The sequence below is a fragment of the Rhinolophus sinicus genome, linkage group LG06 (assembly GCF_036562045.2).
Source record: "Rhinolophus sinicus isolate RSC01 linkage group LG06, ASM3656204v1, whole genome shotgun sequence".
In the NCBI taxonomy this organism is placed as follows: Eukaryota; Metazoa; Chordata; class Mammalia; order Chiroptera; family Rhinolophidae; genus Rhinolophus; species Rhinolophus sinicus.
Genome location: NC_133756.1, coordinates 79,628,019 through 79,652,981, shown reverse-complemented (window position 1 = coordinate 79,652,981; position 24,963 = coordinate 79,628,019). Strand labels below are relative to the sequence as shown.

Below are 24,963 nucleotides of genomic sequence, written 5' to 3'. Positions count from 1 at the left end.
CTGCTCCCTTCTGGAGACTCTGGGGTAGGCTGGCCAGGGTGTCTGAGCACTCACAGCCCTCAGGGTAGTCAACATACCCCAGGACCCCACCCCACTCTCCTCCCTTCTGCTCACTGTTAACAGAATCCTGCTTCAGAAAGGTACAGTCTCCTGTACTGCACCTCAGGGATTCAGATGGAGATGGAAGGGGTGGAATGGAGACCTCCTAGAAGAAAAAGGGAAGATGACCACACACTCATCAGAGGTTGAAAAAGTGTGTTCAGCAGAACTGCAGCCAGTCCCGCTGCTGACTCTGAGGGAAATGCTTATTCAATACAAAAGAAGTAGGTAATCAATGGTTTATTCAGTGGGGAAAGCCCAAGCTGAATGTCTCCCTCCCTCCCTCCCTCCCTCCCTCCCTCCCTCCCTCCCTCCCTCCCTCCCTCCCTCCCTTATCCTTGCAAGCTGGCCCAACCTCCCCATAGACCTTATAGGCCTGGAGAGGGACTATGAGAGGAAGAATGACCCCACCTTGCTACTCCTGGTTTGGTCTCCTCTCCAGGCCGTGGGCCCCTTGATAATATGCAACATGGAGGGCACTCAGAGGAAAGAGGAAGGCTCTATGATGGGGGCAGTGGATGGGGGTGGGGGCAGTGTTTAAGGAACCCTTGTAAATAGCGTTGGCAATTACCAGTGCAGCCATACTTTCACTGGTATGCTCACTTCCATTGCCAGGAGAATGCAAAATTGTCAAACCAATGAAATTATATAGGTAAGTGATATTTCCCTCAGGGCATCTGGGCCAGTAGATATTTTCTTGGGTGGATTATATCATGTCAAGAAAATTGCTCATCTCAGCAGATAGAAGAGAAGAAAATCTTGGCCAAGATCATTCTGCCAGCCAGGAGAGCCTGTCCTCAGGGACTGCAGACTCAAAGTGGATGTAATGAGACCCAAGGACAGGTAGAATGATGCCAAGACACTGAGAAGTGGTGGCCAAGGGCTGCAGGTTCTGCCAGGCTGGGCATTGGTAGGTAGGATCAGAGCAGGGCACATAGGACCAGTCTTCTCCAGATGGGCCATGCTGCTGGGAAGAAAAAGGTGAGCACATGCGGAGGGGAGATAGGCAGCTGTCTTGGCCAGGCACCTACTGACTGCATCATGGGGCAAAGGGCCTTGGAGAAAAATGCCCAGCAGGTGTGAAGACAGCTGGGGCATGGGCAGAAGAGGCGGGCTGGTACTACTTGGGCCCCCACTGCTAGCCCCAATGATCCCACCCAAGAGCAGGAAAGAGGGGTGAGGGGAGAGAAGTCCACCTATCTCCCACCCCTGTGATACTTGGCCTCTGAGCCCAAGAAAGATGGTGACCATTGAAAGCCTTGGAGCAAGAGAGGGGCCTGGATGAAGTATGGCTAAAGCAGAAGGAGAAGGGAGGCCAGGACAGCCCTGAGAGGGCTGGCAGAGGGCTGGGGGAGGGCAGGCACAGGACTGGGCTCCCTCCCACCCAAATAAGAGCAGTAACAAGAGCAGCAGCGTCAACTGGGGAGGGCAGGAGTGGCGATGCCTCATTCCTGCCTGTCTGGAAGTCATGGGGTCTCGCTGGACCCGATCCCACTGCCTTTGTTGACGTAGAATGGCCGGTAGTGAGACTGCAGGGAACAAGAGCAGTTAGGGAGGGCAAATGGCAGTGGAACATACTAGCCAGACCCACCCTACCCTAACCTCCCCCAGGAAGCAGCAGTGGTATGAACCCCAACAATTCTAGGGCCTGTGACCTAAACCTGCAATCTCTATCTACTCTGTGACCAGAGTGGAGCCCCAATGTTATCAGTCTCCAGAAAAAGAGTTCCAAATTGCTTTGGAGGGTGGACTAGGTGCTGGCTTCGGTGCATAGCTTCCCAAGGGGAGGACTTGGAAGGTGACTGTAGTGAGCTATGTAGCACTTTTTCTAAGATGAGTTTGTGAACTTAATTGTCCGACCTGCTATATCTATTCCTAACTGTGCAGCCTCTGCCTTACCACGCCATCACTCTAATTGGTCCTATGCTGTCAGACCTGGAAAACTGGACCCAGGGAGGTTGGACTCATCTCTAGGATGGCTGTCCCCTGGACTTAGCAGTTTACATTTCCAGAGCTGGCAGGGACAAAGCCATCATTCAACAAGCATAGATGCCCAACAACCATGTACCAAATGAGAAAAAACTGAGCTGCCTATATTACAGATTGTAAAACTGAGCCCAGAAAGGGCATGCTTACCTAGGTCCCCTGCCTATTAGCCTTGGGTGCCTACTGCCCTTTGCTGCATGCAGGTATTCAGGCCACTGCTGCCTCCTTCTCCCACCCCATGGCCCAGTGACGTCACCATTCTCCCATAAGCCCTGGGCAAGTAATGACCAGTCGTCCCTGGGGAGCTCCATTCAGTGCCTAATCTGGACATGCCTCTGCCCAGGTGGGCTTTCCTCGTGGCCCCTCACTCACCAACAAAGTCTGCTTGCCAGATTTCCAAGTCTGGGGCTGGGCCTTGGGGCTTTGGTTCCTCATGAGGGAGGGATAGCCTGCAGAGATAAGAGGTTCCAGTCAGAGGGCATGGACAGCATGCCCCCTGGACACACATGCCATCTCCAAGTGAGCACCAAGCTCCATCCAGCCCATTACCAAGTACAGCCACCCCCTTGAAGAGGTATGCAGTAGCCAGGGGTCTCCACAATGGGAAATCCTGAAGAGGTTGCCAAAGGGAGGAGACCCCAAGGCAGACAGGAGGAGGAACAGGCCAGGTGGGCTGGGCCAGGCAGCAGGTGTCACCTCCAGATCCAGGTCAGGACCACAGCACTCTACGCCACCCATCCTGAGGAGTCACACTCCTGACATTCCACTCCCCCATCCCCAAAGCCCAGGAAAGCCATTTCACAAGTACAACCTGCTAGGATTTTCACCAGGAGGTGCTCATACTCCCCTGTGCTGCATGGATAATGCTCCCCATTTGTTGGCTTTATTTATGCCAAGCATCCATAGGCTGACACTTTGCATATGTCTCATTGAGCATCTACCCAATTTCTGTGAGTTTAGCAGTTTTCCCTGAGTTTTACAACTAATAAGCAACAGTCAGGATTTGAGCACAGGTTTTGCCGGACTGCAAAACCCACCCTCATTTTCCTCCTGTGCAGTTCTGTTGCCTCTCCCCTGCTTCAGAATCAGGAGGCTGGGATCCAGGGAGGGGCAGTAGTCTTCCACTTGGCTGTGGTCTAGGTTTAAGACAGCAAACCCAAGGAGCCTGGAGCCCATGGGTGCTATCTGGGTCTGGTCCTGAAGGCACTGGAAGAGGGTGGGGCTTTCGAGTCTACCTCCCCACCCCTCCTTAGAGGGATCTGTAAGGAGCTCTAGTCCACAGAACTGTGAAAAGTACTCTCAGGGGCAGCTGTCAGTCTGCAGGGATAGGCAATGGTACCTGGGAAAAACAGGCTGTGACCTGGACACAGAGAAGGTCAACACGGTCTGTTCTTGGCTGTGGCAGCTTCGAGCCCTGTCCTGGCCTGCTCTTAGGGACAATGAATCGGTCAGATCCAGAAACCACCTGCAGCACTGCCAGAATGCCAGTTAGCTGGACCTTCTCTGGGTTGGCACTTAGCAAGGGGGAAGAGACAAAGCAGAGAACCGGGGACTCTCCTTGAATCTGGAGATGGAGCAGCCTAGGAAAGAGAGGGTCCCGTGGGTTCTGAGTGGGAGGACGAGAGAATATGATTTCAGGTCTCACTTCTCCATTCCCAGAAAGAAAATCCCATGCCAGCCAGCCATGAAAGAGGTGAGGATAGGGATGGGGGAGGGGGACCCAGGAAGCCAGCCTTGTGCAGCAGGCAGAAGTCCAGGGGAGGGGGAGCCAGGGATGGCAGTGGGGCATTCATCCTTACTCCAGGGACTTCTGGGGAGGAGGAACCAGAACACCCTAGAAGTGGCAGCGAGCCCCCGCAGTACCCCACCTGCCCACTGCGGCAGAGAAAGGGCAGGGATTAGAAACAAACAGGTACCAGGATTATTTTTAAACAGCCCACTGGTGTCCAATGGTTTGGAAAACTCTGTGGTGGCCTGTCCCAAGGTGGTGAACTGATAGGGGACTTTCCCAGTGCCTGCTGGGAGAGAGAGAGGCATTAGCAGCACTGTGCTGGTCTCAGGAGGGGCCAGAGGGAGTCGCACCTTCCCCATGGCAATGCCATTCCACAGCCCTTGCTCAGCCCTGCCCAGCACTCTGCCATAGGCAGGGGTTCTGCTTGCACATATACAGCCCTGCCCAGAACCTCCATCCAAGGCCATGCTCAGTGGATCTGGTGAGTTGATCTCTGTGAGGGTGACAGCGGATGTCCCTGGGTTATTCCAGCAGGGCATGGGATGTTTGACAATGGGCTCTCCTAAGGCCAGGCATTCTACAGAGAAGGCCCTGCAGGCTGGTGGGGAGATACTGAAAAACAGGAAAGCTCAGAATCACACCTGAAGGTGGCCATCTTCCCTGCTGGGTGGCCTTTGACCAGAGAGCAGGGAGGGATCTGCTGGAAGCCAAGCAGGCCAAGGGAGACTCAGGCTTTCCCAGGGGCTCCTGCAGGCTGAGACCCTCAAGTCACAGTCCTTTTCCTTCACCGTGCCGATCATTCCAGTAACGTCTGCCCTGGGCTAATATCCCAGCCAGGAAGGGACACCCGGATAAAGCCATCTTCAGGGGCCACTGCTGAGGGGTCTGCCTGCCCTGCTCAGCCCCTTTCCCTCCCCCTCGCCCCACCCAACCTGCTTGTCCTTTTGTCCAGGCCAGATATGTTGGGTGCTAGAAGACAGACTAGGTGACTCCCACCATAACCCACCAGAGCTGTCATTTGGGCATTTTGGAAGAGACATGAAGCCACTGTGACCTAGGGTTTGTCTCCAGCCGATGATTCAAAATGACCCAACCCCAGGGGACAAGAGGCATTGACCACTCAGCCTTTTCAAAGAGTTCTGGGGAGCAGAATAAGACTTGGCAGCCATAGGGATCATCTAGTCCCACCTTTCCCAAAGGAGCTCAGCGGGACTCTGCCTCCTTAGGATGTTGATCAGCGCCATATGGCCACAGGGTTCTAGAGTCAACCAAGGCTGGGAGTCATTATGTGAACAAAGTTAAATAAGCTTTCTGCAGCAGGAAGACTCAGGGGTTCAGCACCCTGGGAATGTCTGGACTGGGAGTTGTAGAGGATGTGGTATGTCCCCACCTCCCTGACACTGAGGCCGGTTGTCACAGCACATTCTTAGGAACCAGTGTATGAAACAAGCTCTGAGAAAGACCATTGTGGCCTAGCCCTCCTTGACAGCAAAGACATGGATGGAGGCAGCCTTCAGTCCAAGGCTCTGTCCCCTTCAAGGTGAGGAAATGGTGAGTAAGTGAGTAGAGACCATTGCAGGGCTTGGTGGGTGACAGGAAAAGCAGGGAGGACAAGGGGGGCGTTGAGAGCTCACCTTTCAGGGAGAAGGAGGAGCTGCCTTGGACGGTGGGCAGGTCGTCAGAGCTCTGCATGGTGGAGGAGAACTCCCAGACCCGGGACGTGTAATTACCTGGTAGGGAAAAGGAAGGGCATCACACCAAGGCAGCCTGGCATGGGGGCCAGAGGCAGGATGAGGCCATTTCCGTGACTCTCCAGCCCCCTTCATGTCTGAAGCCAGGATGCTGCTGGGCTCCAATCATGCCTCCCAGCAAACCTTCCTGCCATGAAAGTTGTCCTTCTAAACTATAAACTGTTGTCATATCCCTACCTTACCTAAAGGTCCACTCTCCTCAGACGGATGTACGAAGTCTATAATACATGGCCCACAGCTCTTTCATGAGATGCTGCCCCCCTCCCAGCACCACAGTCTCCACTAGGCTTCATGTCTCTCCCTTTCTCTCCATTGTTCAACATTCCACCCAGGATGCAGTCTGAATTCCTTACACACACCAGGCCTCTCTTGCAGAGACCAGGTCTTCTGCCTAGGATACTCCACCTGCTCTCCCACCCTTAACAAATTCATTTGTTGGGTCTTCAGGTGTCAGCTTCCATGTCATCTCCCCAAGTTTGTGGTGCCTCAGCCCATGCCCCACCTCACCCTGCACCTCTTGCCTCCTAGGTTGTAGTTGCATGTTCAATTGTTTGTCTCTCCCACTGAGCTCCATGGGGCAGGGGATGTGCCCATCTGGCCCAGCATGACATTCATGCCTAGCACAGAACCTGGTTCCCAGAAGGTACTCATTCTATGGTTGACAAATGAATGAAGGAGCAAACAAACAAATGAATACAAACACATGCTAAAACTTGGGGACAGAAACAGCTGATACAACTCCTGGAATTCAGTTTGCCAAGTGGAATGGGCTGCAAATGTTCATTTGCAAGCATGTCTCTGTGGTCTAGAGGAAAGGAGGCAGTGGCAGAGTGTGCAGGACAGCAGGGGCACCACTAGGGCATTTGAGTGGGGGACCTCTATGGATGATATATCCTTCTTCAGCCCCTCGCTTCCGGGAGGCCTGGGGAGGCCTGGGGAGACGCCCTCATCAAGCTCACCCCATGCAGAGTCCCCAGTCCTCATGATCTTCTCTCACAGCTGCGTGCAGGGAGGGCTGGGCTGATGTTTGGACTCAGCAGTCAGAGATGGTTGGGGCTGCCCACATGCCCCAGTGTGAAGCCCCTCCCACAGGGACCTCAGGAAGCCTCTGCAACATGGCCCTCAGTGACTATGTCCACCCAAGGCTCTAGAGAACCATATGTCTTGCCCTTTCATTCACTCATTCATTCATCTACTCTTTCTTTCATCAAATGTTTCCTGAGCCCCTTCTTCTGGCCCTGGGGTTGCAGTAGTGATCAGGACAGATCCAGATTCTGCCCTCACAGAGCTCACAGTCTCCCATGCATGTGATAATACAGTGTGAATACAGTCCTGGACATAGAGGCCAGATTGCCCTGTGCACAGGTGCCCCTGACCATCCAAATCTCCGGGGCCTTGTCCTTACCAAAGAGCACCCCCCACCCCGTACTCCCTTCTTTGCCTCTTCAGATCTTCTAGTGCTCTGTCCGAGGCAGAGGTTCTGATGGAGTTGGCCCAGTGCCCTCCCTCCCTGCACATAACTGCCACGTACCCAGGAGCCTCTGGGATGGAAACACAGCCTCTCAGAATCTGGTTTCATTGAGCACATGGCCCTGCTCTCAGCACAATGTTGCCTTCAGTGCACTAGACAGAGAGACCCTGCACATGGCAGCTCTCCTTGGAGAAGCCACATCTCCACCCCCATTTCACCGTTTCTGGGTCTTAAGGGCATGTCATTTGCTCACCTCACATGGTTTTCCAGGGATGGGCCCATTCCATATCATGCCATCCTTTCCATTAACAGCTACACTAGTTTGTTTTAACCATTGGACTTTTCAACTCAGAAGTACACAAAGGTAAAGGTTCTTTTGTTGTTCCTCATGCCCTGATACTTGCAGAGGGAAGTCTCCACACCTAATCCTAGGTTCCAGTTCCCCTGACTCATCCTTCAAGGAGAAGATCACATGGATGCAGGGATTTCCAGTGACGCTAAGGTGCCCAGCTGCCTTTCCTCCAGCATAGTTAACAATGTCACACATGTGCATGTACACACACGCACACACATTCTTTAAGCTCAGTAGGACTCTTCCCCACACATCTCTGAACGTGCAATCCCATCTCAGATCCCCACATTCACCTTGAATTGGGGAGTCCAGCCCCCCAGCCCATGGCCCAGCTCCTACCTCCTGCCCACACTGTCCCTGGCCACCCTCAAGCTAAGCCACCTCCTACCTTTGGTGCCATAGAGATTGTTGAAGTTCTTCTGGTTGATCTCCTTGGAAAGGCGGCTGGGGGATGCCGGCTGGTATGATGTCCTGGCCCCAACTGTGAAGTAAATGGAGCATCATCACAGAAAGGTGGGTCTGGCTCAATCAGGTCCTTGTGGCCTCTGACTTGAAGGGAGTTGGGCAGGACTGTTTGCCCCCAATGGCTTCCATTGCCTGTCCCAGGACCTGGATTCCATCCCTATGATAGCTCTTTTGGGTCTAGAATAAGGTGATCACTTAATTTACCATCTGAAACATTTTGAGAGTGAAAGGATGCTACTGATAATTATACCAGGAGTACCAGGTATAAACTTAGACAGTCCTGGATAGACTGAGATGTGTGGTTATCTACTTGGGAGCTCTGAGGCTGGAAAAGCAAACACTGCCCTCCTGAGCCAGTCCCTGTGTGGCTGAGACCGCAGAGTCTGGGAAATGGGGTTCCTGTGAGGAAGGAGGGCCATGGTAACCATGAAGGGAGCAGAGGCTTTGGGCCCCTGGCTAAGTGAGGGCTTGATGAGCTGGTGCCCATGAACATGACCCAGGAACTTCCCCCCAGGGGCAGGAGACTTGTACTGCACAGATGCTTACCACCATCACCACCCCAAATTCAGGCTTGCACATCAATCTTGAGAAGATGGCAGAGTGGGATCCATATCCCCACTTTACAGAAAAAGAAAATGTTCCCCACGTGTGTCAGGGTCCTTCTATCTGCTTCTCCTCTCCCACTAACCAGCTCCCCTCCAAGTTCCAGCCCATCTAGCCCAGCACCTGCTGGGCCTTTCTCTAAACCTCTGCACCTACAGTTGCTCATTCCTCTCACCCCAGTGCCCTCTGTCCATTACAGCCACACTCTCTTTGTTGGGAACATTGCCCTCTTTTAGGGATCCTGAGGACTAACTTCTTCTGGGAAGTCTTGCCCAATCCCACTGCCCCAAATCTCTCAGACTCAAGCTGGTAGCCTTTTGGTGGACTTGTTTCCTGATCTTTTTGCTGACTCTCCTTGGCCCTTCCCTTGCTTCTACTTGCCTGGGAGCTCCCAGAGAGTAGATTTCCTCCTCTTTCCAGTCTCCAGTGCAGGGGCAGGGACACTGGATGAACCTGTTTCTTCCACCTACATATGTCACAGCCTGACTCATAGTGACAGAGTTAGAAGCTCTCCTAGCTTTTGAGTCCAACTTCCTCTCTTGTCAGATAGGGATATTGAGGGGGCAGTGACCACCCCAAGGCTCTCAAGATGACATCTTGGCAGGTCTGTGCTCTTTCCTTCATCCCTCATTACTGCTCTGTTCCCCTCATCACAGCCTAAAGTCTGCACTTCCCTCAAACTTCTACAGAGCAGGGGAGCCAAAGCAGAGACCAGTTCCGGGTCTCAATGGCACATCAGGGTCTTGTCCTCAGAGTATGGAGATAGCTAAGAGGGAGAAGGCCTGGGCAAAGGATGCCGGGGTGTCTGGTTAGTGCAGTTCACCCTCTCACAGTACTAGGTCCAAAGGACAGCACTCTGGGGGGTGCAGGGGGCAGCACTGCCTGTCCTATCCAAGAATGTGGGGCATGGGAGGGGGAGGGGACGCAGGCGCCAACTGCCTAGCTAGGCCTCCACCAGAAGTCCTGGTGTTGTTTTCAAATTGGATGAGGCAGCAGAGGTTCCTCTCTACTGAGCTCCTCTCTTCCAGTCACCTAAGCCCCTCCCATTGTGTGTGTGTGCCTGAAGTATGTGAATCAGTGCTGAGGACTTGGGGCTCCTCCCTCCCAGCCCCCTGTATCTTGCCCCTGTCTCCTTTCTGTCCTTTCCCTTCATCCCACTCTTCTCCAAGCCCCCTCCCCCACATATACCTACACACACCCCTTCTATTAAGGCTGGTGGGCCGAGCATACCCACCTTATGTAATGGACATGATTGTGGTTTGCTGTTGGCGCCAAAGAATGTGACAAGCTAGCACAGGGCAAGGACAGGCAGGTGTTGGTCTATACCCCTACCCAGGCTTTCACCTCTGTAGGCCAGGACTTTCTAGGGCCTGGATGAGGGCTGAGAGGGCCAGGCTGCATGGTACAGCTTCCCACAGAGGGCGAGAATGGGAGGAAGTTCAGAAGACCAGCTGTTGGCCTTACCCTTGAGGAGAAGAATGACTCTGGAGGAGCCAGCCCTCTCACAGTACTACAGAAACCTAATCAGAAGCAAAACACAGCTCAGCCTGGCAGATGGGAGCAAGTGAGACCAGAAGCCAGGAGACCCTCTGGAAGGAAAAAGAAGGAAGCGTGTGGGCTGGAGGTAAGGGGTGGGTAGGGACTGCCTGTGTCACAGGGGATGGAAGCCTCTAAGGAGCAGGGTGCCAGATAATTTGTCATCTAAACCAGGATGCTTCTGACAGTGAGAGGAGGCCCTGTTAATGATTATAACAGGACAACAGGTACATGCCAGGGCTATCCCAGGCAAACCGAAGACAGTCACCCTGCTCAGGGGGACCTGGCTGAATCACTCCACAAAGCAGCTTTCCCTTACCCTTGGGCGTGAGGTACATGGAGTATCTTTTCATCGTGTCTGGTGCATTCCACTCACTTGCATAGCTGTTAGTATAGTTGTTCATGTAGCGATGATCACCTCCTGGGAAGGAAAGAGGTTGGGTCAGCAGAGGGGCTATGGGAAGGAGAAGCTGGCCCAATAGGGGCAACCTTGGGCTCTGTTGAATCAGCCATAGTTTCCTCTGTCCCAGGGAGAGGCGAGGCTCCCCAACTTCAGAGAAGGTGACGTGTTGACCAGCATCTCCTCTGCTCTTGAGCTCTTACGGGGCTAGAGAGTCTGCAGTGAGCCATCCTCCCTCCCTTGGGCTGACCTTGTGAATAAGATCAAGTGCACAGCACTTTGCAGTTTACAAAGTGATACTGATATCCATTTCTTACTGGACGTGTACATCAACTCTGGGACTGTTATGAATCATACCCATGTGACAGATAAGGAAATTGAGGCTCAGGAGGTGAGTGAAGTCACTTGCCCAATGTCACATGGCCAGTAAGGGCAGAGTTGGGGTTTGAGCCCTGTCCCACTTCCTAGCTCTGTCCCAGCCACTGCTGGCAGCCCAAGGGGGTGGAATGACGATTGAGCAAAGGCATGCAGAGAGGAGTGAGCTGCTCAGAATGGTTACTGACTCCTCACCCTCACCCCTCCACCCACCAGCAGACCCACAAACCCAAACAAACTTCTGACTCAGTGCTTGTCTTCCCCAGCCACCCTCCACCCCATTCCTTTCTCTTGCTATTTCCCCATCTCCTACTTTCCCTCTGCCCTTCCTTCTCCCTCTCTCCTGGGCAAGAGAGAGCCCTCATTCTTCATCGCCATCACCTGTGCCTTGCAGGTCCTGGCACAGAGTAGGTACTCCATGACAAATAAATGGCCTCCTAGGTGTTGGCCCAACCCCCTCCCCACCTTCCCCAAACCCAAGATGAAGTTAGTCTGGTGTCTCCCAGCCCTCAGGCCTTTGACAATGGAATGAGACCCTGGTCTGGTGGGCAGGCCCGCCTTAGGGAGGAGAGGATGGTCTCTCCAAGGTCTGACTCACTGGCTACCCATCCTCCACCGTATAGCCAAACACATTCTCAACAACAACGTAGCAGCAACAAAAACCAACATGGGGGCCCAGGGCCCCACGCAGAGATGCAGGGCTACTGACATGAGCAGCACCCATCCCTGCTCCTGGTGGCCACCTCCCTATACACCTTGCAGGGCACAGAGCCACACCTGCGCAGAGGCTATGGCCAACACAAACTTGACCTAGAAATAGCACAGTGGGTGGATGGCAGGTAGGGGTTCCTTGCGAGACTCACAGGCCACAATGACGCAGTCAGAGCTATCCTCATAGGTCTGGCCAGACCTCAGCTGAGGGGCTCTTCCACCAGTGACTGTGATCATCACACTCTCCAACCCTTCTGCCTGGCTACCAGCAGCTGCAACTTCTCAGATGAGAAGGCAAGAGAGGCTGAGTAACAAAGTATAAAACCCAACTGTTGCCCTTGCTTAGTTGTGTGCCATTAGAAAAGCTACTTCTCTGAGCTTCAGCCTTCTGGTCTATGAAAAGCAATGTATCCTGCAGGGAAAATAAGATGTTGTAAGTGAAGAGGTCACACAAAGCCAGCATACAGGGAACACTCAGTCTCTGTCAGACATCACCATTGGTAGCATTGCCATTGTCATTAGAAGGAGGATTTCAGGACTCAAGTGCTGCTTAAAGCCAAATGATGATTGTCTTATCAGTCCTTAGGTATGATTAAATGTCCCCCAGTTTCACAGGGACACTATGTGATATCACCATTACAAAGTGCCCCGAACCCCGGTTCTTCTGCACACTATTACCCCCTTCTCATCCCCAAAAGACTCACAAGCTCCATCTGGAGACCAAAGACAGAGGTCACTTCTTTTGGTGTGTTTGGGGCCAGAAGTTGCTAATCAGGCTATGTCCTCAAGGCCTGTGTTGGGCCTAGGCTGCCGGGTAGGGCCTTGGGAAAAGTGTTCAGGCTTCAGCCCCAAAGGGACTGAACTGGGACTGGTGGAAAAGGACTTAACAGGGTAGTTTCTCAAGTTCAGAGTCTTTCTGTTGGCCTCTGCAGGGTACAACATGACTCAGAAAAGAAGCTGATTTCAGGGGAGCTGGTGAGTCACCGAGACATGATGTATCCCATCGTCTCCAGCCCCGCCCAACAGGCCAAGTTCAGCCTCTGGCTCAACGCCACTCGCAGTCACAGGGACAGGCAAGTTCTCACTCCAAGCACAAATGCTGTGCTAGGTCCCACCTACTGGACTCTGCAAAGCCATCAGTTTGGAGTCTGCCCTTACAAATGGCAGCATCCACATAGATGTAGATCTGAATGAAACTGATTCCGGAGTCTGGTGGATGACCACAGAGAAGAGACGTTTAGCAGCCGGTGCCCAGATTCTACCTGCCTTGGAGGCCCCTTGTTACTAACTTTAGCAGCAAGTTCAAGGCAGGACTACAGTCCCTGAATCCTAGTCCCAATACCTTAGTTGCAATGGGTGGCTGGGAACAACAAGGGGCCAGATGGCTGGATGTCAGCCTGCACTAGGCAGCAGGAATTGACTTAGGAGAAAAATGCCCATGGCCTTGAGGCCTGCCCACAAAAGACCTACCGTTTTCCACATGGCTCCTTTCAATGAAGTTACGGCTCAGGTCTGCCTTGCACATCTTCTCAACATGACGCATGCACACATTGAGCAGGTCGTCCTTGAAGTTGCCAAGTGACTGCCCCAGGCCCTCCCCCTCCAGCAGAACATGATAGGTGGGAAGGGGTGGGGGGAAGGAGTAACTGCTCATCAATGCACCAAATTCCTACCAAGAAAGGAAAGAAGCCATTAACCTTTGGGGTCCTTAGGAGCTTTGGGGACCCTTCTCTGTTGGTGGTTCTCACAGTCCAGTTGGAAGACTCAGCACTGGGAGCCAGAGGAGCTGGGTTCTAGATCCAGCTCTGCTATTAACTAGCCCCATTTCTCCTCACCAGGCACTGTATTCTTCTGTAAAATGAAGGGTTTGACTAAAATTCACTAGATGCTAACATCCTTGGTAGCACTAGCAGGCAGATATGTGACTCCATGGGTCCCACCTCCAACACTAGATATTTCACGCCTACCTCATAGGGGTTCATGAGAGTGACACAAGCTGTAAAGACTTTTGGATTGAAAGCACTAAAGAAATGCAAGGAATTCCTAGAGAAGTGTGGGTCAGTCATGGTGGTATCTCCACCTTTATATGCCACATTCAATCCTGCCCCTATCCTTTTGCACTTTTTCTCTCCCTTTCCCTTCCCTGGAGAATCCCTCTTTCTTCTCAAGTCCTAACTGACCTTCAAAACCAAATTTATATTCCACCTCCTCCACAAAGCTGTGTTAGATTCATTACTCCAGCTTGCTGGCCCTTCTCAGAGCTTCCATAGGCAGTTATCTCCTGAATCACATGTTTTATAATTTAATTATACACTCTTTTTATTCTCTAATTGTATATGTCTTATCTTCCCAGCTAGATTGCAACTCCTTAGGGGCAAAAACCATGTCTTATACTTCTCTATTCTCCCTAACACCTAACAGAGTACTGGGCATGCAGTAGTACCCAAAACACTCTAGCAGACAGAAGGGTAGATGGATGAATAGACAGACAGACAAGATCAAGGATAACAAATATGCCACTTATCTGTCACTCTCCCATACCTGAAGCAGGCATCACCAATCAATCACAGAACTCTTTCCTTGTGCACCTGAAGCACTATGAGTACATATCAGTTGAAATTGGTAGAAGGTGACATTTGTGTGCCATCTTTGGATTAGGTAGGGAAATGTCTTGAATAGAAAATTAAATGGATAGATGGAATAGAGCTTAGATAAATGGATGGATGGATGGATGGATGGATGGATGGATGGATGGATGGGTAGACAAATGAATGGATAGGTGGGTGTATGTATGGATGGATAGATGATGAATGAGGGTCTGAGTAAGTGGATGGGAGGATTGAAGGATTGAATGATGGAAGAGTTGCTTGTTACCTGCAGAAACAGCACCGAGTCGCTGATGCTGTGCAGCTGCTCCCTGGTCTGCTTGTCCTCATGCAGCACTTTGGTCCTTTCATCCAGAGCATCCACGATCACTTTCACTTGGTCCACAGCGTCCTGCTCCCGCTGCTCCAGTGCAGCTCTCACTTCCTCCTTTTGCTTCTCCAGGTCCCGCACCAGGTCCCGGAAGTTCTGCTCCAAGATGGCCTTCTCATTGGTGGTGAAACTCTGGGTCCAGATAAGGGGAGTAAGGAAGGAGTAATTTAAAAACCTCCCTAGAGTTTTCAAATTACTCCCTGTGCAACAGAGTTAGGAAATTTCTACTGCCCCTACCCAGCAAGCCTGTTTGGTCAAGAATCTCATTTAAAGGAATCATTGAGGGATGCCATCTATTGATAGAGATGGCCAGGTTTGTTTGTTTTTTTTTAGTCTACCTTTCTTTATCCATCTGTGGCTCCTCCCCAATTACCATTCCACCCTTGGGCAACACTGTGGGCCCAGAAGTGCCCCCTATGAGTCAGGGTGTACTCACTGAAACCAGGATCAAACATCATTCAGAAAGCAATTTGATGGGTATTTATGTGGCCAGGGTCAAGAGTCAATGATTTCAGATCGTGTTTGCAATTATTCAAACCATGGCAGACATCATCTAGCCACATTGGCACAGTAAAGGAGAAAGGGCATGCATTTGGTGGTGGGGTAGTCTGGTGGGCAGAGCAGACAAAGGAGATATTGGAAGACAAGTTGGTGTAGACTCTTTATTTGCTGAGATGATGAGTATTAGGTGATGGGCAAGATCCCATCTGGATTCCTGGCCCAGACTTAGAAGGAGAATTGGTAGTCAAGCCAAAGTGGGTGGGTAATCCCAAAAGAAAGAAGTGTGGGATATAAATATGTGTCTGAGGCCTTAAACAAGAGGTCTGCCTCCCTCCAGGCAGAACAGGTCAGGTAAGAGTACAACAAGAGAGAGGTCTGAGGGACGCTCACCTTGATGCGGTCCTTTTCCTTATGCCACTTCTCAGCTTCATCCTCAATCTCAATGATCTTGAGCTGCAGCTGTTCTTTTTGCAGTGACAGCTCTGTCTGCAAGGAAGGGGTCAGGGTTGGAAGAGAAATCAGGGGAAGGAGGTGAAAGAGAACCAGAAAATCAGGGAGTGGGCCCACCCAGGGAGAAAACTGGGACAGGGCTCACTCTTCATCCATTCAGCCCTTCATTCATCAAACACTAATCAGGGCCTAGGACATGCCAGGCACAATGCCAGTTGCCACGGATCCAAAAATACTGTCTCACTATAAACTCAGACCTCTGGAGTTAGACATCCCAGCTATGTCTTTAAAAGGGCTAAATATCTGCAAGACCCCTCCACCTAATGTGAGCAGGAGAGAGGCCCATTTATGGGGTTCCCACTCCTTTCAATGTTCCTGGGGCCATTGGGAAGATGGAGGAAAGCTCCTGCCTTTTTCAAGTTAAGGGGAAGGAGGGACCTCGCCCAGCTAGGCCCAGCCCAGGGAGTGCCCCGTGGAAGAAACAATGTGCAACATTTCTATGGCATGATGTGGGGCTCGTGTTGCAAGCTACAGCTAGCGTTGCCGCAGGCAGGGACTCTGTCTGGGCAGGCACAGCTATAAACTTGTTTATGGAAAAGGGAACACAGTCTGCAGTTTGGGCAAGACAGAAACTTTTATTCAGGGCAGGAGAGAGGACAGTGAGGGAGGCAGTGATGGGTGGATGAGAAAAGAGCAGGCGAGTTTCTAAGGATCCTTGCTCATGGCAAGATCATGGGTCTGGGGTGAGTTGGGAAGAGGATTTATCAGGAGTGTATTGGTATATGAGCTCTCATATCCATATTTTCCTTCTACTTGGAAAAATGTCCTTCTCTAAAAAGCAGCTATAACAAAGACATAGGGGAGGCTTGACGCTAGGCCAATTCAATTCAGGCAAACCAAGAGGTACTTCTTTTGTTCTGCTATATTCCCCACTAGTGCTCTCAAAGCATCTTCCAACTTAGAAGACAGGTAGGTGATCTCCATCTGACATAATGAAAGACCAAGGCATCCAAGAAGGCCTTGGAGTGCTCAGGTCTACCCACTACACTGGGTTTTGAATGCAGAGTCACACCTCTTTCTCCACTCATCTCTTTGAGGAAACCACGAGAACAGTCAAGATGAGGAAACTACAAACAATTAGGAATGGAGGTTTGTCAGCAAGGAGTCCTGAGCAGCTGGGCACAGACTTTACCACACGTCACACCTCCTGAACACTTCCCTAGCTGAGGTGGGTGTTGATGGGGAACCTGCTGCAGACACCCAGGGAAGTGGATTGATGGCAGAGAGAGCTTCCCTGAATTGTTTGGAAAATGTGCCCAAAGGGGTGGAGAGCTGGTGGGGAAGACCTGGGGGAGGTGCTACAGAGCTCCCCAACAGAAAGCCCCTGATTCTACCTCCCAGCCCCATTCACACTCCTGAGTTCTCCAACTAGGAGGCCTTAGCTTTCTTATCAGTAAGCATCTGCCCTGCTAGCAATAGGCTGGAAATACCACAGCATGGTAAACGCCATCATCAGAGATAGAAAATTGTTGTCAAGAGGAGGGCAATAAAAGAAGATGAAGTTGGGGATTTGGACTGGTGTCTGGAAAAAGGTTGGAGAGAAGCCAGCTGTCAATAAACACAGTGATAAGAGGATGGAGAGAGCAAAGGGAGTTAGACCTTATTGTGGACAGCAGAGACTCAATCCTCACACTGTCTGAGGATGCACAGCTTGAGATCCAGAACACAGCGGCTGGCATAGCCAATGACTTGGAAGGTCCCAGGAAGTCTAGGACTGGAAGGCAGACCTGGGCTGTGAGGAAGGGACCAAGAGGCTGGATGACGGGTCTGTCCCAAGCAACTTTCCCATCCCTAGAGAATTCCTGCATTGGCCTGAGGTCAATGGGACAGCTGGAGGCCTCCCACCCACTGCAGCTGACTAAGCCGACTTAGTTCTCCTAAACTGACTCAGGGATAGAGGAATTGGCACTTGAGTTTCTCATCTCCATCTTACCGTCCCCAAAACAAGGTCTGATGGACAGAAAAGTAGAGAATAAAAAAGCTTACACTCCCACCCCAAGCCTGGTGGGGTTGGGAGGAAGGGCAGCCCTTCCATGAAATGAGCATGGGGAACCCAGGAGGGAGCCCACCCAGAGCATAGGACTGGGAGTCCAAAGGCTTAAATCCAGTTCCTGTCACTTCCAGACAGTTGGCTTTTGCAAGGTACCTAACTTCTCTGTGCCTCGATCACTCCACATTTCTTGGAGACAATAAGAGGACCGCCTCCCAGGAAGGTTGTTCAATGAACAGGGATCGGGGAAACGAAGCTCTCAGAACGTGCCTGGCATAGAGGAAGCACTGAATGGTGGTCCCAGTGTCACTGGTGTGGGAGGCACCTTCTGTGGACCAGGCTCAGAGGACTGAGTGCAGTGTGGCAGGCAGGCCACCAGGGTACAGGTCAGTGAGGGGAGCAGACAAGTGTGATCAGTTGAGGTCTTGGTGTTCAGTAGTGAGCACAACGTGTGCTATTATGTTGGAGTCCAGGTGTAGTGTGTACACTGTCAAAACACAGCGTGAAGAGTGCATAGAGAGGCTGCGGAGATCAGGACTTTAGACTGAAGGTGCAAAATAGAGGCTTTGATGGTGAATAATTGAAGCTTGGAGGATACTAGGAAAACCAGAATGAAGGTAGGAAAAAGGGGGTGAGTATGAGGAGGTTTGACCAGAGAAGGTGAAGGCTAGAGGAGTCAAGTATCTGGAGTGAGCACAAGTGCTCAGGGGGACCAGCTGGGAGCTATGTGGGGTGGGGGGTGGGGGAGCTGGGTCAAGGTCTGTAGGTGAGGAAAGGTCATACCTAGACAAGCATGGATTCACTGGACAAGAAGGAGAAAGGAGGCACTGAGCACAGAGGAAGGAGAATCCAAGGAGATTTAGAACAATAAAGAGCCTAGGCCAAGGGCAGAGGGAATCAGCCCTGGGAGCAATTCCTGTATAAGAAGGAGTAAGGAGGGCAGTGAGGCTAGCTGAGATGTCGAGAGAAAAAGCTAGAGGTGCCAGCCAATGACCTGAGGGAAAAGGGAGAGGTGTCTGGTCTGGAACCATGTGAGGGCAGGGTCAAAGTGGATGCATTGTCTGCAGCAGTGGGCAGAATCAGTGGGGAAGAGAGACTAGTATCATTACTTTGGGACACTAGAAAACTTGGACACAGGCTAGGAGGGGCCCTTGCTCCCACAGCATGCCTTGTAAAACCAGACTTGCAGGACACAGTGGGATCCTGGAAGGGACCTTGGACTAGAAACTCTGTGCTGCTGGAATGGTCCTTTCTCACCTCTAAGATAAGGACTTTTTGGGGTGAGATCTCTGGAGATGTATCCAGCATCTGTTTATCTCCTTTCAATACCCCTGCTGAAAAAGGCAGGATATAGAAAACAATATAATATAGGAAAGATATTGGATTCTCCTACAACACTAGGGAAGGAAGGACATTGATTATATTATTGAGCATCTACTATATACCAGGCATTTCTCCTTCAATCTGCAAAAACCCCTATGGAGATAAGAGATGTTATCCCCCTTTTAAAGACGCAGAAACCAAGGCATAGACAAATGGCATAGCTTGAGTTCTCACAGATAGAAAGTGGTAAGGCCAAGATTCAACAGCACTCAGTTTCTATTATGTGGCCTCTTAACCTCTAGGCTAGTCTCTGTATCTGCCAGGACATTGTGCTTCCACTTTACTCCTGCCAGTTCAGCCCATCCCGGCTCCTCCACCTTTGTAATTTGGTGATTCTACTTCTTTCTCTTGTTGTTCCCTTTTTATTCCCCATACCCACCTCATTGTCCCCTGAGGCCCTAGCTTTCTCCCTCACTACCTTCTCCCTTGGAAGGTGATTAAAGCCCCCGATGTCTGCTGAGGCCTCAGCACCTCACAGCTCCCTGTCTACCCCTCCCTGCTGTCTTCCTCCTACTCCCTGCTTCATTCCCTTCACCCTGCCCAGGCCTGTTCCTAAATGCCTCCTTTGTTCCCTCTCCCACACCCTCCTGGTTGTCTTCCACTCTGATGCCTGGGACAGGCCCTGTGTAGTCCACCCAGTCTTGGAGGAGCAGAGGTTTCCCTGAGAGCAGACGGTGGCACAGCAGCTGGTGGTACCTCAGCATGGATGGGGCCTTCAGGTGCAGACATACCTGAACACTCACCTGGACACATGTACTTGCACTGCCCCCAGGGAAGGGGTATTGAAGCTTCGGCCGTGATCTTCCCCCCTGGCTTGAATTAACCACATGGGTTGTGGGCTGTGACATTTGCCAAATGAGCCAGTTAATTGTCAAATTTGTACTCTCAGACAAATGGTAATTATCTGGATAAGAATCTAAAATGCTAGATAGATTTCCCCATTTCTACTCAGATGTCAAACAGCTCGTTAGTCTGCTTCACTGGGGCTTACTGTTCCTTCTGCTTCCTTAGGTGTCAGGACAGGGAAGGGGTAAAATGGGATGGGAAGAGCATCAACCAGGCTGTCTCCAGCCCAGCGGTGGGCCCTGGAGGAAGTCACCCCACCTCCCCAGGTCTTGGTTTCCCCTGGTGAAATTGAACTAGATACTTGGTTTCCAACGTGGTGACACATCAGAATCCCCAAGGGATACTTAAAAGTACAGATCCCAGGCCCTGATCTCCTGTATCTGTACCTCCTAAGATAAGGCCCTGGGGTCTGTGTCTTAACCATTCATCAGACAATTCAGGTCAGAGGTCAGCTTTTAGAAGCTACTGGACTCAGTGGCCCCAAGGAGAGCCTGCCAGTCCTATGAAAACAAAGTTTAAAATGATGAGAGGAAAGAGCCTGGGTTGTAGCCACACTAATAGTTTGAACCCCAGTTCTGACACTTTGGGTAAGTCTCTTGGCATCTTTGAGCCTATTGCTTCATTTATAAAATGGGTGCAGTAATCCCCACTCCTGTTGGGACTGTTGTCAGGAGCAACCATGTAAACATCAAACCCAGTTCCTGGCACATAGATGTGCTCCAGAAAGGCTGGTGTGTCTCCTGCCCATTTGCCTGTACTTTCCTTCTCTGCCTCCTGTCTTTAGCTCTCTTTTATTTTGCTGTTTTCCCCCTCAGCACCCACAGAGGTCATCCCACCTCCTTTTCTTACCTGCCCTGTCCCAAAGCAGGAATGCTCCTGCAAGATCTCCCGGGAGAGTGATCCCAGCCCTCTCCATCACACCCTAGGCTTTTAGCCTGGCTTCTCTTTCTGAACCCCAGTTATCGCTGTCTGCCCAAAGAGCTTTCCTGCCCACACCAGCACAGCTCCCAAGGCTCAAGAACCAGTGGCTGTCTATGCCCAGCAGCCTGGAAGCTCAACCTTCATGGATGAATTGGACAATGAGGAAAGAAACAAAGCCATGGGGCATGGTGAGAGAAACAAACTGAGCCAAATAATGGAGTTGGGAGAGTGGCCGAGGCACCGAGTCTGAGCTGCACTGACAAACTAGGAGCTTGTGCCTCCAGAACGATGCCCAGGCTGAGTGCTTCTCTGCACATACTTTGCCATGCTGCCAACCCAGAGCCCAGCCAGGACCCACAACAGGGAAGGGCCCCTGGTGGGTGCAGAGGCCAGGCAGGCTGCCCCAGAGCAGGCAGCCATCTGCTAGGAGGAGTCCATCCTAACCCAGTGTCGCAAGAGGGGCTTGGGATAGACAGAAGGAAGGTCCAGGAGACACAGCAAAGGATGGATATGTACATTGTGAGCTCATCAGCCTAATCCAGCCTGAGAAATGTCCAGAGGCAGAGGTGATGGACCAGAGGACAGCTGTGGGACCCCTGTGACATTTGGAGTGGAATTGAAAACTTTCTGTACTTAGGCCCACCAGAGGAAGGATTGTCATGTTGCCACACCAAGGTGACCTTGCCCCAACACTGCCTCTGCTCAGAGTCTATAGATAGAACTGAGTCCCAGGAGATGAGCAGCCAGAGCCCCAGTGTCATCTCTAGCTTCATGTAAATAACCAAGATATGTCTGAGATGATCTCACCTGGGTTTTCACCACCCAGCCTGTAGAACAGGTTCTGGACACAGACGTCCTTGCAAAAACTGTGTGTGGGCTAATGTTTGGGTCTGAAGGGGATGCCTCCAAAGGATGCCAGGATTGATACACTCATTCATTTTGATCCATCAACGCACTAACTTCACTCTGTGCCAATGTCCCCCACATCTGATGTTCCAGCACAGCCAGGCCTAGACAAATTGCTTTGTTCCATTTCAGTCTCCCGGCTGCTTGGCATTCGCCTTCCTGTCTATTTCTATGCTTGTTGGTGCACACATGCGTGCACACACACACACACACACACACACATGCACACACATGATACATGAAGTTCCCTCCACTAAAGTCATTCCAGAGGATCAGACATTTTCCCCTGAAAGCTCCTGTAAAGCATACTTATCCTAAATCCTATCTCCTCAATGCCTGTCCCCTAAGTTGCTCTCAAACACTGGAAGATAATTTAGAGAAATTGTTCCTCAAACTCTATGAGAGCTTGGACAGGTCTCTTCCTTTCTCTGGCCTGTGTCCCCATCTGCAAGGTGAAGAGGAGATGGATGAGGTTGTTAATACTCCACTCAGCTTCGTTTTCCTTCCTCTATGATTTGATGTTTACCTATAGCTGCTGCAGTGTAACTGGGCAAATGCTCCCCAGGCTTGTTTGTGTGTCTGAGCTCTGCCTCCTGACCTAGATCCTCAGCCTCCAGGGCGAGGACTGTGTCTTTGAGTGTTGCAGTGGCCCCAGGACCAGAACCTGAACTCCGAGCTCCTGGCTTCTCCAGGAAGGGCTGTCTGAGACATTCCTGTCCTCCAGGGGCACTTGGGCTTTTCTTAAGTGGTGATTCCCTTGTTTCAGATGAAATTTGGGGCCAAAACCTATATATTAAAACAAATAAATAAGAGTGTGTGTTGCTTGCAGTAGAGGTGGGAACCTAGAGCCCCTGGCTTCTTGGCACCAATTTGCCCCCCTCCTTATCCCTGAGGCCTCAAAGACATTTACAAGACACCTAGTTTCCAAGGGACAATTTGAAAGCTATCAATCTAGTCCAATATCTTGGTTTCATACGTAGGGAAATCAAGACTGAGAGAATGGAAGGGACTTGTCCACTGTCTTACAGCTAGTTAGTGGCAAAAACCAGGGCTAGAACTCAGTCAGATCTCCTAAAACCCAGTCTGAGGCTCTGTAATTTCTTGGTTGCAGTGGATGAAAATGATTGACCCTTTTCTCTTTTGATTTCCCAAGTAAGCTCCTGAAGGATGTGTTCCATGACCCCTGCCCCATCTCAGTCTTTAAGTATGAAGCTTGAAGCCAGGCTGGGATGAGAAAGTAAGGGGAACTGGAAAACCTTCTTCTTGGGCCAAATGAGGCTTCTGAAAAGGATCTTTGAGTCTTTTCCCATTCCTAACTGTCCCTCCCTGTCCAAGGATGTGGGCGAGGGGTTCAGGCAGAGAGTAATCAACAAGTTCCTAATCAGGAAGCCTGAACAGGGAGAGGGTCCTGTGCTGCCCCATTCTAAGGGGTGCAAAAGCTCTTGAGGAAAATTGAGTCCCCTGCATTGGCCAGCAGGAGGTTCCCTGCCCCGCTGCCCCCACCAGGAGACCACCCATGGAAGGAAGCTGTTTTGCTGCTGGAAAGAGCAGGCGTAGCATCTGTGGGGCAAGAGGCGGCCGCCACAGCTGAGCCATTAGCTCAGAACACCTTCTCCAGTTGCACCACATTCACAAGCCTTCACACACCTCTGCTCCTCCCCATGGAAGTACAGGCATAACCACATATATGGAACTCATGCAAACACACGTATCACATACACAAATATATGCAAACAGCTACATGTGCATGTAAACTCCCACATGCATATAACACACACACACACACACACACACACACAAACGCCAACCCTCACCAATAGTGTCCACCTACAAGTATAGGCACATCCACTTACAACCATAAACCAAAAGCACACCGGGCCCAGCTGAGAGAAGACAAAGGAGGCCACTGGAAGAGTCAAGAGGCTGGCTGTGGGGATCAAACAGAACACCAAGAGGCCACTGCCCTGAAAATGCAAACTCTGCAGCCAGATAAAAAGGACACTTACAGGTCAAAATTCCCTCCTCCTCACCCGTAACCCATTTTCCAGAGGCTAGTCCTGCTCAGAGGGAATTTAAGAATTCTCTCTCCCTTAAATAAAAAAATAAGACACATGCCAGTCAGGCACAGAGCCCAGGATTGAGTGCTGATTCTCTGATCTGACTTGAGTTTATCCTATGACCTTGGTTAAGTCCCCAGTCTTTTCTGAACCTCTATTTGCTCATCTAGGAAATGCCCATCTCCTGAAGTCTTGCAGGATTGAGGAACTGCCTTTGACCTCCAGCCTCGTGGCATGCAGGGGGCAAAAAAGAGCCAGGGACAGCAGAGGCTTAAGCCCCAATCCTTAGGAATCCTCAGTGGAGGGGATCAGGTGGAGAGACACCTGTGGTGAGGGAAGAGAGGCCTGAAGCGGCAGTGAGGGGCCCAGCCAGTTACCTCCTTCTCGGCCTTGGCTTCTTCTACAGTAACTGTGCTGTGATTCTTGTGCTCCTGGAACATGCAGAGGTAGCAGATACAGGTCTGGTCTGTCTGGCAGAAGAGCTCCATGGTCTTGCCATGCAGGGGGCACTTGCGGGCCTCAAAGTCCCCAATGGGCTCCAGCAGCTGGTGGTCACGGAAGGCAGCACCCTCCAGGTGGGGCTTGAGGTGCAGCTCACAGAAGGAGGCCTGGCACACCAGGCAGGACTTGACGGCCTTCTGCTTGTTGCCGATGCAGGAGTCACACAGCACCTCCTCCGAGCCTGGCTTGGAGCTCAGGGATATGCCCTGTTCGGCTCGGGGGAAGCTGTTCCTCCGGACATCGCCAGGCTCCACGATGGACATGGCTGGCTTCCGCGGCTCTGAGAAGATAGACTTGCGCAGCTCCCCCTTCTCCATAAAGGTGAGAGGTGACTTTTTGGCAGCCCCCAGCTGGAGCCCAGCATAGAGGGACCTCTTGCCTTCCCCAGAATCCATGCTGAAGTAGTTGGAGCCCTTGTCATCCACAGACTCCACAAACTGGATGACGGGCCGGCGCCACTCGTTCCCCAAGAACAGGGAGCTCTTTCCCTCACCTGTCTTCAGGGTGCTGCCCAGACTCTTGCCCTCAGCTGCCTCCCCACCATGCCCATTGCTGGTCTTGGTATCTTTGCCATCGGCCTTGGCCCCGTTCTCCACGCTGCTGGTGGGGCCTGGCGGGCTGTGGGCTTCCCTGGCTTCCGGGCTGGCCCCGTTGCTCCGGGAGGCATCAGCGGCTTCCATCTCAGGCACTGGTTGATCTGTTTCAGGCTCACTGGGGCTGCAGGGTGGTGACCTCTCCGGTAGAGGTCTCAAAGGGGAGTGGGACAGGCAATCACGGAGTCCAGAGACACACCTGTAGGGAACACGGAGGAGAAGGAAAGGGGGAGCAGAGAGGAGGGCCAGCTGGCACAAGCCTGACACAACGGCCAAGAGAGAAGCAGAAGAGAGCCAG

At 51.6% G+C, this 24,963-nt stretch overlaps 1 protein-coding gene across 3 annotated transcripts; it reads right to left on the bottom strand.

The window, feature by feature from the left end:
- Positions 1 to 442: 442 nt before the first annotated feature.
- TRIM29 (tripartite motif containing 29) lies at positions 443 to 24,936 on the bottom strand. 3 transcript variants are annotated; one of them, XM_074335330.1, is made up of 10 exons: positions 23,949 to 24,936; positions 15,349 to 15,444; positions 14,356 to 14,589; positions 12,952 to 13,150; positions 10,315 to 10,416; positions 7,780 to 7,872; positions 5,452 to 5,547; positions 4,002 to 4,103; positions 2,458 to 2,534; positions 443 to 1,628 (listed from the first exon to the last, which is right to left on the bottom strand). In XM_074335330.1, exons 1-10 carry the CDS (start codon positions 24,750 to 24,752, stop codon positions 1,566 to 1,568), a joined length of 1,866 nt encoding a protein of 621 aa, XP_074191431.1. In that variant the 5' UTR covers positions 24,753 to 24,936; the 3' UTR covers positions 443 to 1,565. The 3 variants fall into 3 exon arrangements, with proteins under 3 accessions (XP_074191431.1, XP_074191432.1, XP_019573763.2); XM_074335331.1 differs by having other exon boundaries at positions 4,002 to 4,100; XM_019718204.2 differs by lacking the exon at positions 4,002 to 4,103.
- Between the last annotated feature and the right edge of the window lie 27 nt (positions 24,937 to 24,963).

Bases quoted from the DNA above. Each gene is read 5' to 3' on its own strand.
- TRIM29 (XM_074335330.1), bottom strand. From the start codon at position 24,752: ATGGAAGCCGCTGATGCCTCCCGGAGCAACGGGGCCAGCCCGGAAGCC. The intron at 15,445-23,948 runs GTAACTGGCTGG...CCTTCCTTGCAG, and splicing joins AAGCCAAGGCCGAGAAGGAG to ACAGAGCTGTCACTGCAAAA. The intron at 1,629-2,457 runs GTGAGTGAGGGG...TGTTCCCTGCAG, and splicing joins CTGGCAAGCAGACTTTGTTG to TCTCACTACCGGCCATTCTA.